The sequence below is a fragment of the Fundulus heteroclitus genome, unplaced genomic scaffold (genome assembly GCF_011125445.2).
Source record: "Fundulus heteroclitus isolate FHET01 unplaced genomic scaffold, MU-UCD_Fhet_4.1 scaffold_42, whole genome shotgun sequence".
NCBI lineage: Eukaryota > Metazoa > Chordata > Actinopteri > Cyprinodontiformes > Fundulidae > Fundulus > Fundulus heteroclitus.
This window is the reverse complement of record NW_023396835.1, coordinates 1,380,748-1,395,007: the sequence shown is the minus strand read 5'-3', so window position 1 is coordinate 1,395,007 and position 14,260 is coordinate 1,380,748. Positions and strand designations below refer to the sequence as shown.

General features: G+C 43.6%; 1 protein-coding gene across 1 annotated transcript; it reads right to left on the bottom strand.

The window, feature by feature from the left end:
- Positions 1-915: 915 nt before the first annotated feature.
- On the bottom strand, positions 916-9,475 carry LOC118560317 (tripartite motif-containing protein 16-like). Its single transcript, XM_036131239.1, has 2 exons — positions 7,642-9,475; positions 916-1,156 (listed from the first exon to the last, which is right to left on the bottom strand). Exons 1-2 carry the CDS (start codon positions 9,272-9,274, stop codon positions 1,128-1,130), a joined length of 1,662 nt encoding a protein of 553 aa, XP_035987132.1. The 5' UTR covers positions 9,275-9,475; the 3' UTR covers positions 916-1,127.
- Between the last annotated feature and the right edge of the window lie 4,785 nt (positions 9,476-14,260).

Genomic DNA, 14,260 nt, shown 5'->3' with positions numbered 1-14,260 from the left:
TAGACCGCCTCGGTGTTTCTGGTCCAGTCCAGTTTATTGTTAAAGTACACTCCCAGGTACTTATACTCCTCCACAGTGTCAACAGGGACCCCCTGGATGGAAACAGGGGTCATTTGGCGTCAATGAACAGAATCTCCGACCAAGGAGCCAGGAAGTCCGAGGACAGGAGCAGATTTGGCTCTGATACCCCGAACGGATTCAAGGGACGAGGAGTGGCTCCTGGTCTCTGGACGATTCTGGGGCGTCAGATTCAAACCTAAACCTCATTTAAAATACTGCGAGAAATGTTAAAATAAGAGAGGAAAATCTGCACAAATGTACCTACAACACAGTAATACATAACAGCAAATAGAAATAATGAATTATATTCATTATTTATATTCAGTAAAAACTAACCTAAAAGAGATGCAGCGTTACACGGGGAACGCGTTTTGGGGATGGACCAGTTACACTTCTGTCATTAATAGCTGGAAAAGGTACGCTGAATATCGACGTATAATATAAAAAAATGGATACGAGTCCAAGTGTCTGCGAGATAAAGAGATGTATTCTTATGGAGTTGAAGCGTAAAACCGCGTGTAAGTCGAATAACGACGATAGTAAGTAATCTGCTTAAGATATTAAAAAAACAATATATTTCAGCATTGGCTCTGAGTCTAAACGTTTCAAAAATGAAAGACCACAGATGTGTGTAACAGTGAGAAAAAACAGGCCTGCATGTGTGTTTGTATGTGACTGAATTGTTGTTCGTCTGTGTGAAGTAATTCAGTTTAAATTATAAATACCATGGTTTCAAAAATATTTATTTGGGTTGAGATGACAACAAAACGAAAAAGTCAAAGTACCCAAAACATTTTATTAGTGAGTTCACAGTGTTTGCTGCTGAAAGCAACAAGGAGGGAAAAACTTTACAAATATTCTGGTGCTGATCAGCTGGTTTAGAAAACAATGATGAGAAATGAACAAACCCAACAGAACCAGAACATCAATTCTGAAGGAAAACAAGTGCTGATAATCTCTGACTATTGATATTTGTGCAGTTTAGACATAAAACAACAATCAAGAAAATAATCTGCTGGAGATTTAAAAACCAGAATCAAACTCACTGAACCTTCAGTGGATTCTGTCTATTTGGGTTTACAGAACTCAGCAGAACCTCCAATGAGCCAATAGTAAACCCAAACTCCAGCATGTAGCGGCTGAGTGAAGGTGGTCTGGACTCTGTGGATGAGAGTCATGGTTTCAGAGACGCTGTAGAAGGACAGAATACCTGCTCTGTGATCCAGGTACACTCCTACTCTGGAGGAACCAGGACCTGAGATGGAGGTCCAGATGTTGTTGTGACCAAATTGATAACCTCCTTGGTAACAATTTAATGCCCAAGATTTGTCATTACGTCCAAATCTACATTCATTCCCTCTTCCTGCTCTGCTGATATTTTTGTATGCGACTGCTACAGAAACTTCCCCTCTCCTCTCCACCTCCCAGTAACAACGTCCAGTCAGACTCTCTCTACTCAGAACCTGAAGATAATAAGTGAATCTGTCTGGATGACTAGAATAAGACTGAGGTTGTTTCATCACTGTCACCTTCCTGTTCCCCTCTGATAGTAACAGAAGACTGTATGCTGTGTTTGGATCCAGTGTGATTTCACATGAATATCTCAAGAATCCAGCTCTGCTCTTTGGTTCTGGTTCTGACAGTGAAACATCCACCTCAGTGAGTCTCAGTGAGATGTTTGTCCATGCGTCTCTCAGGATGTCCTGTAGTTGATCTCTGAGCTCTGACACAGCTGCTGTCACATCCTCAAAGTAGCTCAGAGGACGGATCTTGATGCTGGATGAGTGTGTAGACTCACTGAGTGCTGACAGTGAGGGGTAGTTGTGGAGAAACTGGTTGTGATCCTCTGTGTCTGAGAGCTGCTTCAGCTCAGCGTCTTTCCTCTTCAGCTCAGTGATCTCCTGCTCCAGCTTCTCCTGAAGCTCTTTGACTCGACTCCCTTCAGTTTCCTGCTGGGATCTGATCTGCTGCTTCACATCAGAGCTTCTTTTCTGGATGAGACGGATCAGCTGAGTGAAGATCTTCTCACTGTCCTCCACTGTTTTATCAGCAGAGTGCTTGATGGCCTCCAGCTCCTGTTGAAGCAGCTTCACATCTTTCTCTCTGTCCTGGATTCTCTGCTGGATGTTTTCTCGTCTCACCTCCAGCTCTCTCTGCCTCTCAGTCCTTTCTGCTGCAGCTGACACTGTGTCATGGCCTTTATGTTCATCCATTAAACAGATAAGACAGATACACTTCTGATCAGTACGACAGAACATCTTCATCACCTCATCATGACGAGAGCAGATGTTCTCCTGGAGGTTCTTGGAGGGCTCCACCAGCTTGTGTTTCTTTAGTGGAGCCACATCATAATGAGGTTGAAGGTGTTTCTCACAGAAAGAGGCCAGACAGACTAAACAGGACTTGATGGCTTTCAGTTTTTTTCCAGAGCAGAAATCACAGGCCACATCTTCAGGTCCAGCATAGCAGAGATCAGCAGGAGCAGCTTGGAGTCCAGTCTTCTTCAGCTGCTCCACTAAAGCTGCTAACATGGTGTTTTTACTCAGCTCAGGCCTCGGTAGAAAAGTTTTCCTGCACTGAGGGCAGCTGTGGATTCCTTTGTGATCCTCTTCATCCCAGAAGTTTTTAATACACTTCATACAGTAGCTGTGTCCACAGGGAATAGCCACCGGATCCTTCAGTAGATCCAGACAGATCGAACAGGACAAGGTTTCTCGGTCCAGCTGGTTCTGCTCCACTTCTCCTCTCGGTCACAGTGACTGTGTGAGTTTCATTTCCTGAAAACAGCAACAGCTCTGAGCTCTGATCTACGAATCACGTGTCAGAGCAGAGAGGCTGCAGCCAATCAGCTTTCACCTCCAGCAGATGTTGCTCCACCAGCTTCAAGGTGTGTCTGAGAGCAGGAAGAACAGGGAGGGTTATCAGGTTTTACAGCCTGCAGGATAAGGAGCAGAGCTGTTTGTCTGACCTTTGACCTACTGGTTCACAATAAACTGTTTAAATATTAATGTTTCTAAAACGTTTTTTTCAGATTATTTTTTTTTGTTGAGGTTTTATAAGAAGATTTTTTTTCAGACTTTACAAAAATAGAATCTAAGTGTAAGGAGAGTATGTTCTTGATGAAGGACAAAAGAAAAGATCTTATCTGCTTCAGCATAAAGACACTCCTCATAATTTCAAATTTTGACTAAAAACCTTTAAACTGATATTTTCCTCAGTGTAGCGTCACAAAGGGTCATTTTAATGTGTATTTCCAGATAATCTGAGCATAATCAGACATCTGGGGATTAACTAATAAAAGTAATAATTTGGTTGAATTTAAAATGATCTCAGGTTTTTTAGTTAAATTCCCTTCAGGTAAAAAAAAGCTTCATGTTCTAAAACAATTACCACTGACTGAATATAGCTCTGAAAAAAGACACACGCCAGATGATTACTTTCTGTCTCAATTAGGAGTTAATCTGGACTTCATCATGTTGATTTTGCTTAAATAAATACTGAACAATATTAAAAATGCATGCATTTAACCACAGGGTGCCGTTTAAACCCATGTGTGGTCTGATCCAGGTGTGTTGGAGCAAAGCTTCAGGATAGCAGCTCTCAGAATGACTTTTCCTCCAACATCACTGCATGACTGAAGCTGCTGGTTTTCTTTACCTGAAACCTTTTAAATGCAGCTGCATCTGGATCTGAAGTGTTGTGGATGAACAGAGTTTGAGTCGTTTCAACAGAACGATGAGTTTATTAAGTGAGAGGGGTCAAGGGTCGCAGCTCATGTTGATGCAAGTTAACGGCGCTCTGGTTGGGGGTGAGTGACAGATTTTTGCTGTGATTTTATGATCAATCTGTGGAGAATGAACTGCAATATTTCCCCCCAAGACATGAGTTCAGTGTCTCCTGAGTGTCTTTGCTCGTGGGCAGCAGAGACACAGCTTTGTGAAGAAATGTTTTTTTGTTTTTCTTGCTGCCCAATTTAGTTTTTTTCTGGACAGGAGATGGAGAAAGACGCCCAGAGATGCTGCAGCTATGAGCTCGTCTCTCTGACCAGGCAAGAAGCTGAAAGAACCACCTGAGTAGTCGCATCCAACATGAAGTCATCTCACTTGTTGCCAAGTGCACAACAGATGGAATTGTTGATAGAGTAAATAAAGCCAACCATTGTTCAATAACAATAGTATGTACAACCGATTAGAGTCACAACCAGCAGCTCTCAGTGGGGCTGTGAATCGTAAACTGTGATTTAAAAAAAAAAGCATCACTGTCCATGAAGATTTTGTTGGCCCCTGATACCACAGGCATTTTTAGGGCACCTAGAAAAACTAGGCTTGGTCTTTGCTAACTGTTATGGCCAGTCATATGATAATGGCAGCAATATGCAGGGTAAGAACCAGGGGGTCCAGAGGAGAGTGCTAGATCTCTACAGCGAGGCATTATGTGTTCCCTGTGCTAGTCACACACTAAACCGTGTTGTTGGTGATGCTGCCAAGTCATCTGTGGCATCGGCCAGTTTCTTTGGGCTGTTGCAGCGTCTCTACTCTCTCTTCAGCTCCTCAGTACTCTGCTGGACAATCCTTAAAGACCATGTCAAGACCTTCACCCTAAAAGCACTGTCTACCAGGTGGGAATGTCTCATTGAAGCTGTCAAAGCGGTCCGTCATCAGTTTCCTGACATCCTAAAGACGTTGACTGAACTAGAAGACCATGCCAAGGAAAAGAGGGATGCAGAAGTTGCCTCCTCAGCCAGAGGGATCTTCAAGGAGATGCAGACATGGCCTCTCCTGGTAAGTGTACAACATGTACAACATCAGTAAAGTCAGCAAGCTTCTGCAGAGTCCAGCAGTGTTTGTAGATACACTGAGGAGAGAAATCAACACAGTTACAGCAGGCTTCTTACAGGAATTCAGATAAATGGGATTCAGCTCCATGAAAACAGATGCCAGTGAAATCACACAGGAGACTGAGGTAGAAATGAGTTGGCCAGAGACAGTTTGAATATCAAGGAGAAGAGGAAACACAGGGTACAGCAGAAGAGATCTTCAAAGGAGAAGTTGTTCTTCCTCTATGGATAAAGCTCTGGTCACTCTAACAGAAAGCTTTTCCCAGCTTCATGGATTTCTGTACTCCAAGCAGCAGAAGAAAAGCAGGAAGGATTAAGGGAGGCTCTTTGAATGCTGCCACAAATCAGAGCAGGCAGCAGAAGATGTTGAAGCTCAGGACCTGAGGTTGGAGGTAGAGGGGGCAGTTCACTCCTTCCCCACACACACCTTCCCACCATCAGAGATGCTAAATCCCATCTAGAAGGAGAACATTGTTGACCTGGATCCAAGTTTAAGCATTGCACTCAGGCTCCTTCTTACTCTCACAGTCACTGTAGCTTCTGGTTGAAGCTGTTCTAAAGTAAAACTTATAAAAACATGCACACCACCTTCAGACGTTCTCTGATGACTCGGCCATCGTGGGCTGTGTGTCTGAGGGGAACCAGCTGGAGTACCGGTCGGTCATCATGAACTTTGTGGACTGGTGTGAGAAGAACCACCTGTGTCTAAACACCAGTAAGACCAAGGAGATGGTGATCGACTTCAGGAGAAGACCCCCACCTCACTCACCTGTGAACATCCAGGGGAAGGACATAGAAACTGTGGAGAGTTTCAAATACCTGGGTGTTCACGTCAACAATAAACTGGACTGGACTCATAACACAGACGCTCTGTATAAGAAGGGCCAGAGCCGCCTCCACCTCCTGAGGAGGCTGAGGTCCTTTGGAGTGAGCCGGCCTCTGCTTAAGACCTTCTATGACTCTGTGGTGGCCTCAGCCCTCCTCTACGCTGTCGTCTGCTGGGCTCCTGGCAGCACAGAGCAGGACAGAAAGAGGCTGAATAAGCTGGTGAGGAAGGTCACTTCTGTTCTAGGCTGCTCTCTGGACTCAGTGGAGGAAGTAGCTGAGAGGAGGATGTTGTCCAAGCTCACATCCATCATGGACAACACCTTCCACCCCCTGCACCAGACTGTAGAGGAGCTGAGCAGCTCCTTTAGTGCAAGACTTAGACATCCTGTCTGTAAAAAGGAGCGCTACCGCAGGTCATTCATCCCTGCTGCTATCAGATTTTACAATGCTGCACTATGACTGTGACCACAACTGTAACTATAACTGTAATAACTAATGTGCAATAATCCTGAAAGAAGTGACTCCTGCTGCTATCACCACGTGAATATATGTCAATACATGTATATAAGTCACCGTGATTGTACATGACATCATCTGCCTTTATTCCTATTTTGTTTTGTATTTTTATTCTTATTTTTCTTATTTTCTTTTTTTCATCCACTGTATATATGAGGACACTGTATATAACTGATGCACCTTTTCCTACTCTTGGCACTTTCTTCTGATTATTGATTACTGAGCCGATGTGACAAGTGAATTTCTCCGATGTGAGATCAATAAAGCCTAGCTTATCTATCTTAATACAGTTCATTATCAGGCTTTATTGTGGCCACTCTGTTTATCTTTTTAGCAGAGCAGTTGTGTAAAACCAGAATATGTTCGATGGTCTAGGTTTCTAATGACCTCTCTGTAATCAAAGCAGTCCTGCAGAGTTAAATTCTGACTGTAATAAAATAATGACCAAACCTATGTGTGGTGTTGTGTTCTATCATTTCCTCTAGATTTGAATCTATGGTATAACTCTTGTAACTATTTTATAATACATAATGGTACATTGAACTGTAAAGATGTGATATTTGTACTAATATTCAGCTCTAGAATCCCTTTTTTACTCTGAGCACCTGCTCCTTCAGTGGTCTCTGCACGGCTCTGTTCTTCAGGGAGGGTGAAGGAGCTGGAAGCAGGTTCTAGGTTCACCACGGCCGTCTCCTGATCCAAAAGCACCTCTGAAGCATCACACAGGTTACAGTCTGGAGATGCCCCAGGGTACGGTGATAACAGCACCATCAGACCACGATAAAAAGCTTTTCTGCAGTGAATCCTTCTGTGAGAACGGAGGACAGCGTCCTGATGGAGATTAGAACATGGAGATGTTTCTGCAGAGGTCCACATGGTGAGCAGGAGAAACTGGGAGGATCAGGAAAGAGATGCTTAACTTTTGTTTACTTAAATATTAAAACAAAGTGTTTTAATAAAGTGATTGATTTTTGCACCCCACAAAAATTACAGTGACAGAGGGGATTGTTTGGTAGCATTTTAGAACTCGTATGGGTCACATAATTCACTGATTTCTGGACAAAAAAACCCCCGAAAGAGTCAAGGTAACCAACACATTTTATTACTGAGTTCACAGTCTTTGCTGCCAAAAGCAACAAGGAGTAAAAACAGCAAATATTCTGGTGCTGATCAGCTGGTTTAGAAAACAATGATGAGAAATGAACAAACCCAACAGAACCAGAACATCAATTCTGAAGAAAAACAAGTGCTGACAATCTCTGACTATTGATTTCTGAGCAGTTTAGACATAAAACAACAACCATCAAGAAAATAATCTGCTGGAGATTTAAAAAACAGAATCAAATTCATTGAACCTTCAGTGGATTCTGTCTATTTGGGTTTACAGAACTCAGCAGAACCTCCATAATAAAGAGAAACTCCAGCATGTAGCGGCTGAGTGAAGGTGGTCTGGACTCTGTGGAGGAGAGTCATGGTTTCAGAGACGCTGTAGAAGGACAGAATACCTGCTCTGTGATCCAGGTACACTCCTACTCTGGAGGAACCAGGACCTGAGATGGAGGTCCAGATGTTGTTGTGACCAAATTTATAACCTTCTTGGTAACAATCTAATGCCCAAGATTTGTCATTTCGTCCAAATCCACATTCATTCCCACTTCCTGCTCTGCTGATATTCTTGTATGCGACTGCTACTATAACTCTCCCTCTCCACTCCACCTCCCAGTAACAACGTCCAGTCAGACTCTCTCTACTCAGAACCTGAAACCAACCAGTGAATCTGTCTGGATGACTAGAATAAGACTGAGGTTGTTTCATCCTTGTCACCTTCCTGTTCCCCTCTGATAGTAACAGACGACTGTGTGCTGTGTTTGGATCCAGAGTGATTTCACATGAATATCTCAAGAATCCAGCTCTGCTCTTTGGTTCTGGTTCTGACAGTGAAACATCCACCTCAGTGAGTCTCAGTGAGATGTTTGTCCATGCGTCTCTCAGGATGTCCTGTAGTTGATCTCTGAGCTCTGACACAGCTGCTGTCACATCCTCAAAGTAGCTCAGAGGACGGATCTTGATGCTGGATGAGTGTGTAGACTCACTGAGTGCTGACAGTGAGGGGTAGTTGTGGAGAAACTGGTTGTGATCCTCTGTGTCTGAGAGCTGCTTCAGCTCAGCGTCTTTCCTCTTCAGCTCAGTGATCTCCTGCTCCAGCTTCTCCTGAAGCTCTTTGACTCGACTCCCTTCAGTTTCCTGCTGGGATCTGATCTGCTGCTTCACATCAGAGCTTCTTTTCTGGATGAGACGGATCAGCTGAGTGAAGATCTTCTCACTGTCCTCCACTGTTTTATCAGCAGAGTGCTTGATGGCCTCCAGCTCCTGTTGAAGCAGCTTCACATCTTTCTCTCTGTCCTGGATTCTCTGCTGGATGTTTTCTCGTCTCACCTCCAGCTCTCTCTGCCTCTCAGTCCTTTCTGCTGCAGCTGACACTGTGTCGTGGCCTTTATGTTCATCCATTAAACAGATAAGACAGATACACTTCTGATCAGTACGACAGAACATCTTCATCACCTCATCATGACGAGAGCAGATGTTCTCCTGGAGGTTCTTGGAGGGCTCCACCAGCTTGTGTTTCTTTAGTGGAGCCACATCATAATGAGGCTGAAGGTGTTTCTCACAGAAAGAGGCCAGACAGACTAAACAGGACTTGATGGCTTTCAGTTTTCTTCCAGAGCAGGAATCACAGGCCACATCTTCAGGTCCAGCATAGCAGAGATCAGCAGGAGCAGCTTGGAGTCCAGTCTTCTTCAGCTGCTCCACTAAAGCTGCTAACATGGTGTTTTTACTCAGCTCAGGCCTCGGTAGAAAAGTTTTCCTGCACTGAGGGCAGCTGTGGATTCCTTTGTGATCCTCTTCATCCCAGAAGTTTTTAATACACTTCATACAGTAGCTGTGTCCACAGGGAATAGTCACCGGATCCTTCAGTAGATCCAGACAGATCGAGCAGGAGAAGGTTTCTCGGTCCAGCAGGTTCTGCTCCATTTCTCCTCTCGGTCACAGTGACTGTGTGAGTTTCACTTCCTGAAAACAGCAACAGCTCTGAGCTCTGATCTACGAATCACGTGTCAGAGCAGATAGGCTGCAGCCAATCAGCTTTCAGCTCCAGCAGATGTTGCTCCACCAGCTTCAAGGTGTGTCTGAGAGCAGGAAGAACAGGGAGGGTTATCAGGTTTTACAGCCTGCAGGATAAGGAGCAGGGCTGTAAATCTAACCTTTGACCTACTGGTTCGCAATAAACTGTTTAAATATTTAATGTTTCTAAAAAGTTTTTTTCCAGATATGTTTTTTTTTGTTGAGATTTTAATAGAAGATTTTTTTCAGACTTTACAAAAATAGAATCTAAGTGTAAGGAGAGTATGTTCTTGATGAAGGACAAAAGAAAAGATCTTATCTGCTTCAGCATCAAGACACTCCTCACATTTTCAAATTTTGACTAAAAACCTTAAACTGATGTTTTCCTCAGTGTAGTGTCACAAAGGGTCATTTTAATGTGTATTTCCTGATAATCTGAGCATAATCAGACATCTGGGGAGTAACTAATAAAAGTAATAATTTGTTTGAATTTAAAATGATCTCAGGTTTTTTAGTTAAATTCCCTTCAGGTAAATTAAAATGCTTCATGTTCTAAAACAATTACCACTGACTGAATATAGCTCTGAAACAAGACACGGCAGATGAATACTTCCTCTCTCAACTAGGAGTTAATCTGGACTTCATCATGTTGATTTTGCTTAAATAAATACTGAACAATATTAAAAATGCATGCATTTAACCACAGGGTGCCGTTTAAACCCATGTGTGGTCTGATCCAGGTGTGTTGGAGCAAAGCTTCAGGATAGCAGCTCTCAGAATGACTTTTCCTCCAACATCACTGCATGACTGAAGCTGCTGGTTTTCTTTACCTGAAACCTTTTAAATGCAGCTGCATCTGGATCTGAAGTGTTGTGGATGAACAGAGTTTGAGTCGTTTCAACAGAACCATGAGTTTATTAAGTGAGAGGGGTCAAGGGTCGCAGCTCATGTTGATGCAAGTTAACGGCGCTCTGGTTGGGGGTGAGTGACAGATTTTTGCTGTGATTTTATTGGTCAATCTGTGGAGAAAGAACTGCTATATTTCCCCCCAAGACATGAGTTCAGTGTCTCCTGAGTGTCTTTGCTCGTGGGCAGCAGAGACACAGCTTTGTGAAGAAATGTTTTTTGTTTTTTTGCTGCCCAATTTAGTTTGTTTGTGGACAGGAGATGGAGAAAGACGCCCAGAGATGCTGCAGCTATGAGCTCGTCTCTCTGACCAGGCAAGAAGCTGAAAGAACCACCTGAGTAGTCGGATCCAACATGAAGTCATCTCACTTGTGGCCAAGTGCACAACAGATGGAATTGTTGGTAGAGTAAATAAAGCCCAACATTGTTCAATAATAATAGTATGTATAACCGATTAGAGTCACAACCAGCAGCTCTCAGTGGGGCTGTGAATCGTAAACTGTGATTTTTTTAAAAAAAAAGGCATCACTGTCCATGAAGATTTTGTTGGCCCCTGATACCACAGGCATTTTTAGGGCACCTAGAAAAACTAGGCTTGGTCTTTGCTAACTGTTATGGCCAGTCATATGATAATGGCAGCAATATGCAGGGTAAGAACCAGGGGGTCCAGAGGAGAGTGCTAGATCTCTACAGCGAGGCATTATGTGTTCCCTGTGCTGGTCACACACTAAACCGTGTTGTTGGTGATGCTGCCAAGTCATCTGTGGCATCGGCCAGTTTCTTTGGGCTGTTGCAGCGTCTCTGCTCCCTCTTCAGCTCCTCAGTACTCTGCTGGACAATCCTTAAAGACCATGTCAAGACCTTCACCCTAAAAGCACTGTCTACCAGGTGGGAATGTCTCATTGAAGCTGTCAAAGCGGTCCGTCATCAGTTTCCTGACATCCTAAAGACGTTGACTGAACTAGAAGACCATGCCAAGGAAAAGAGGGATGCAGAAGTTGCCTCATCAGCCAGAGGGATCTTCAAGGAGATGCAGACATGGCCTCTCCTGGTAAGTGTACAACATGTACAACATCAGTAAAGTCAGCAAGCTTCTGCAGAGTCCAGCAGTGTTTGTAGATACACTGAGGAGAGAAATCAACACAGTTACAGGCTTCTTACAGGAATTCAGATAAATGGGATTCAGCTCCATGAAAACAGATGCCAGTGAAATCACACAGGAGATTGAGGTAGAAATGAGTTGGCCAGAGACAGTTTGAATATCAAGGAGAAGAGGAAACACAGGGTACAGCAGAAGAGATCTTCAAAGGAGAAGTTGTTCTTCCTCTATGGATAAAGCTCTGGTCACTCTCACAGAAAGCTTTTCCCAGCTTCATGGATTTCTGTACTCCAAGCAGCAGAAGAAAAGCAGGAAGGATTAAGGGAGGCTCTTTGAATGCTGCCACAAATCAGAGCAGGCAGCAGAAGATGTTGAAGCTCAGGACCTGAGGTTGGAGGTAGAGGGGGCAGTTCACTCCTTCCCCACACACACCTTCCCACCATCAGAGATGCTAAATCCCATCTAGAAGGAGAACATTGTTGACCTGGATCCAAGTTTAAGCATTGCACTCAAGCTCCTTCTTACTGTCCCAGTTACTGTAGCTTCTGGTTGAAGCAGTTCTAAAGTAAAACTTATAAAAACATGCAAACCATCTTCAGAAGTTCTCTGATGACTCGGCCATTGTGGGCTGTGTGTCTGAGGGGAACCAGCTGGAGAACCGTTCGGTCATCATGGATTTTGTGGACTAGTGTGAGAAGAACCACCTGTGTCTAAACACCAGTAAGACCAAGGAGATGGTGATTGACTTCAGGAGAAGACCCCCACCTCATTCCCCCGTGAACATCCAGGGGAAGGACATAGAAACCGTGGAGAGTTTCAAATACCTGGGTGTTCACGTCAACAATAATCTGGACTGGACTCATAACACAGATGTAGCCCAGGCTTCATAAGCTGTTAGACGTAAAAGCATGTTGTTTAGTTTGTCTGAATGTGTGAGAGAGAGAGAGAGCTGGCATTTATGGGGTTAACTCAGCCGTACAGCACTGGGAGAGGCGGGCGCGTCTCAGTACTGCGGCTGCGCACAGCGCTCTGAGAGATAGTTGGAAGGAGAACACATGTTGCGGTTGCACGAGAGGCTCTCTTCTTCGGAAAAAAAAGAAAAAAAAAGTTGATACGTAAACTTAGCGGTTGAAAAAAACCTCGCAAGCAAATTCCAGGATTCATATTTGATGTTGCCTACTCGGCGGTGAGTTTAATATGCACTTTGAGCGGTGTAACACCGAATAAACGTGTGCTAACGTCAGCGCTAATTAGCCGCTAACTGCTAATGTTGATACCATATGCGTTAGCCGTTAGCGTAGCAGCCAGGATGAACTATCATTGAACTCAGCTAACAGAGCTGACGAATTTTCTAAGTCCTAACATGTCAGGGTAGTTCAGATAAATTACTAGGCTATTATTTGTGAATATCTTTTATCGAAAGTGGTATGTGTATTGTATGAAAGGAGAGGGTAATTTGAGTATTTTATTTCATTTACACTGTTGAAGTAAGACTGAAATGAGAATTACCTATTTTTGTTAATTCATTTAAATTGATATATAGGTCATATTTGTGTTATTTATTTTAATTAAGGAATTATGGCCTGTAGTATTTTAATTTACGGAATAAATGAATGAATGTGGCCTGGCCTACAGGTCAGGTTTTTTTTCTGAGATAAGACTTGGTGACTCTTAACGCTGAGGGAGAGGCATCAGCGACACCAATGGTCCACAATAAAAAGGATACCAGCGTAGGATAGCCATCGGGCTGATTCCAAGCATCTGTTGGAGTGACGAGATCCATAGAACTGGATGGCGAGCCAGAACAGACGGAATAAGAACTGAACGACTCTCCCAAACCTGCGGTGTGGTAGGACCAGTGAAACGCATTAGAGGGCCCCAACGACACCAAACGACAACTAAACTGAGCTCATATTTTTTTTCTAATTTTCTTTATATTGTGCGCACTTTATTTCTTCATATTGTTGTCATATTGTTCATATTGTTTACATTCATGATTGACAATACATTTTTGAACGTAAGTTGTGTGTGAGTGTGGTCAATGTTGATGTTTCGTCCTGGGCTCCATGAGCGTTACCTTACAATTCTGATGATTGGTCCAAAACTGTGAACCTGAAACCCAAAATTACATTTAATTCTTAAAAGAAATAAGAGGTGGGTTACACAGACGCTCTGTATAAGAAGGGCCAGAGCCGCCTCCACCTCCAGAGGAGGCTGAGGTCCTTTGGAGTGAGCAGGCCTCTGCTTAAGACCTTCTATGACTCTGTGGTGGCCTCAGCCCTTCTCTACGCTGTCGTCTGCTGGGCTCCTGGCAGCACAGAGCGGGACAGAAAGAGGCTGAACAAGCTGGTGAGGAAGGCCACTTCTGTCCTGGGCTGCTCTCTGGACTCTGTGGAGGAAGTGGCTGAGAGGAGGATGTTGTCCAAGCTCACATCCATCATGGACAACACCTTCCACCCCCTGCACCAGACTGTAGAGGAGCTGAGCAGCTCCTTTAGTGCCAGACTTAGACATCCTGTCTGTAGGAGCGCTACCGCAGGTCATTCATTCCTGCTGCTACCAGATTATACAATGCTGCACTGTAACTGTAACTATAACTGTAATAACTACTATGCAATTCTATTTAATTTACTGTGCAATAATACTGTTAAATAATCCTGTTTAATAAGCGACTTCAGCTGCATAGATATCTCACTACCTCACTGTTGTTCTTACCTGGTACCACCTGATTCACAACATCATCCTACTTGTATACGAGTCTCCTGAGTGTAAACAAGTCATCCTAAATATCTGCTTATTTCCCTTGTACTATTACTTTTATTTTATTATTTTTTTGATACACTGTACATATGTGAACACAATGTATATACCGTATACCTTATGCACCTTAT

Excerpts from the sequence above, each read along its gene's own strand:
- LOC118560317 (XM_036131239.1), bottom strand. The coding sequence starts at position 9,274 with ATGGAGCAGAACCTGCTGGACCGAGAAACCTTCTCCTGCTCGATCTGT. Across the intron at positions 1,157-7,641 it reads AGTTTCTCTTTATTATGGAG|GTTCTGCTGAGTTCTGTAAA; the intron begins GTTCTGCTGAGT and ends GGCTCATTGGAG.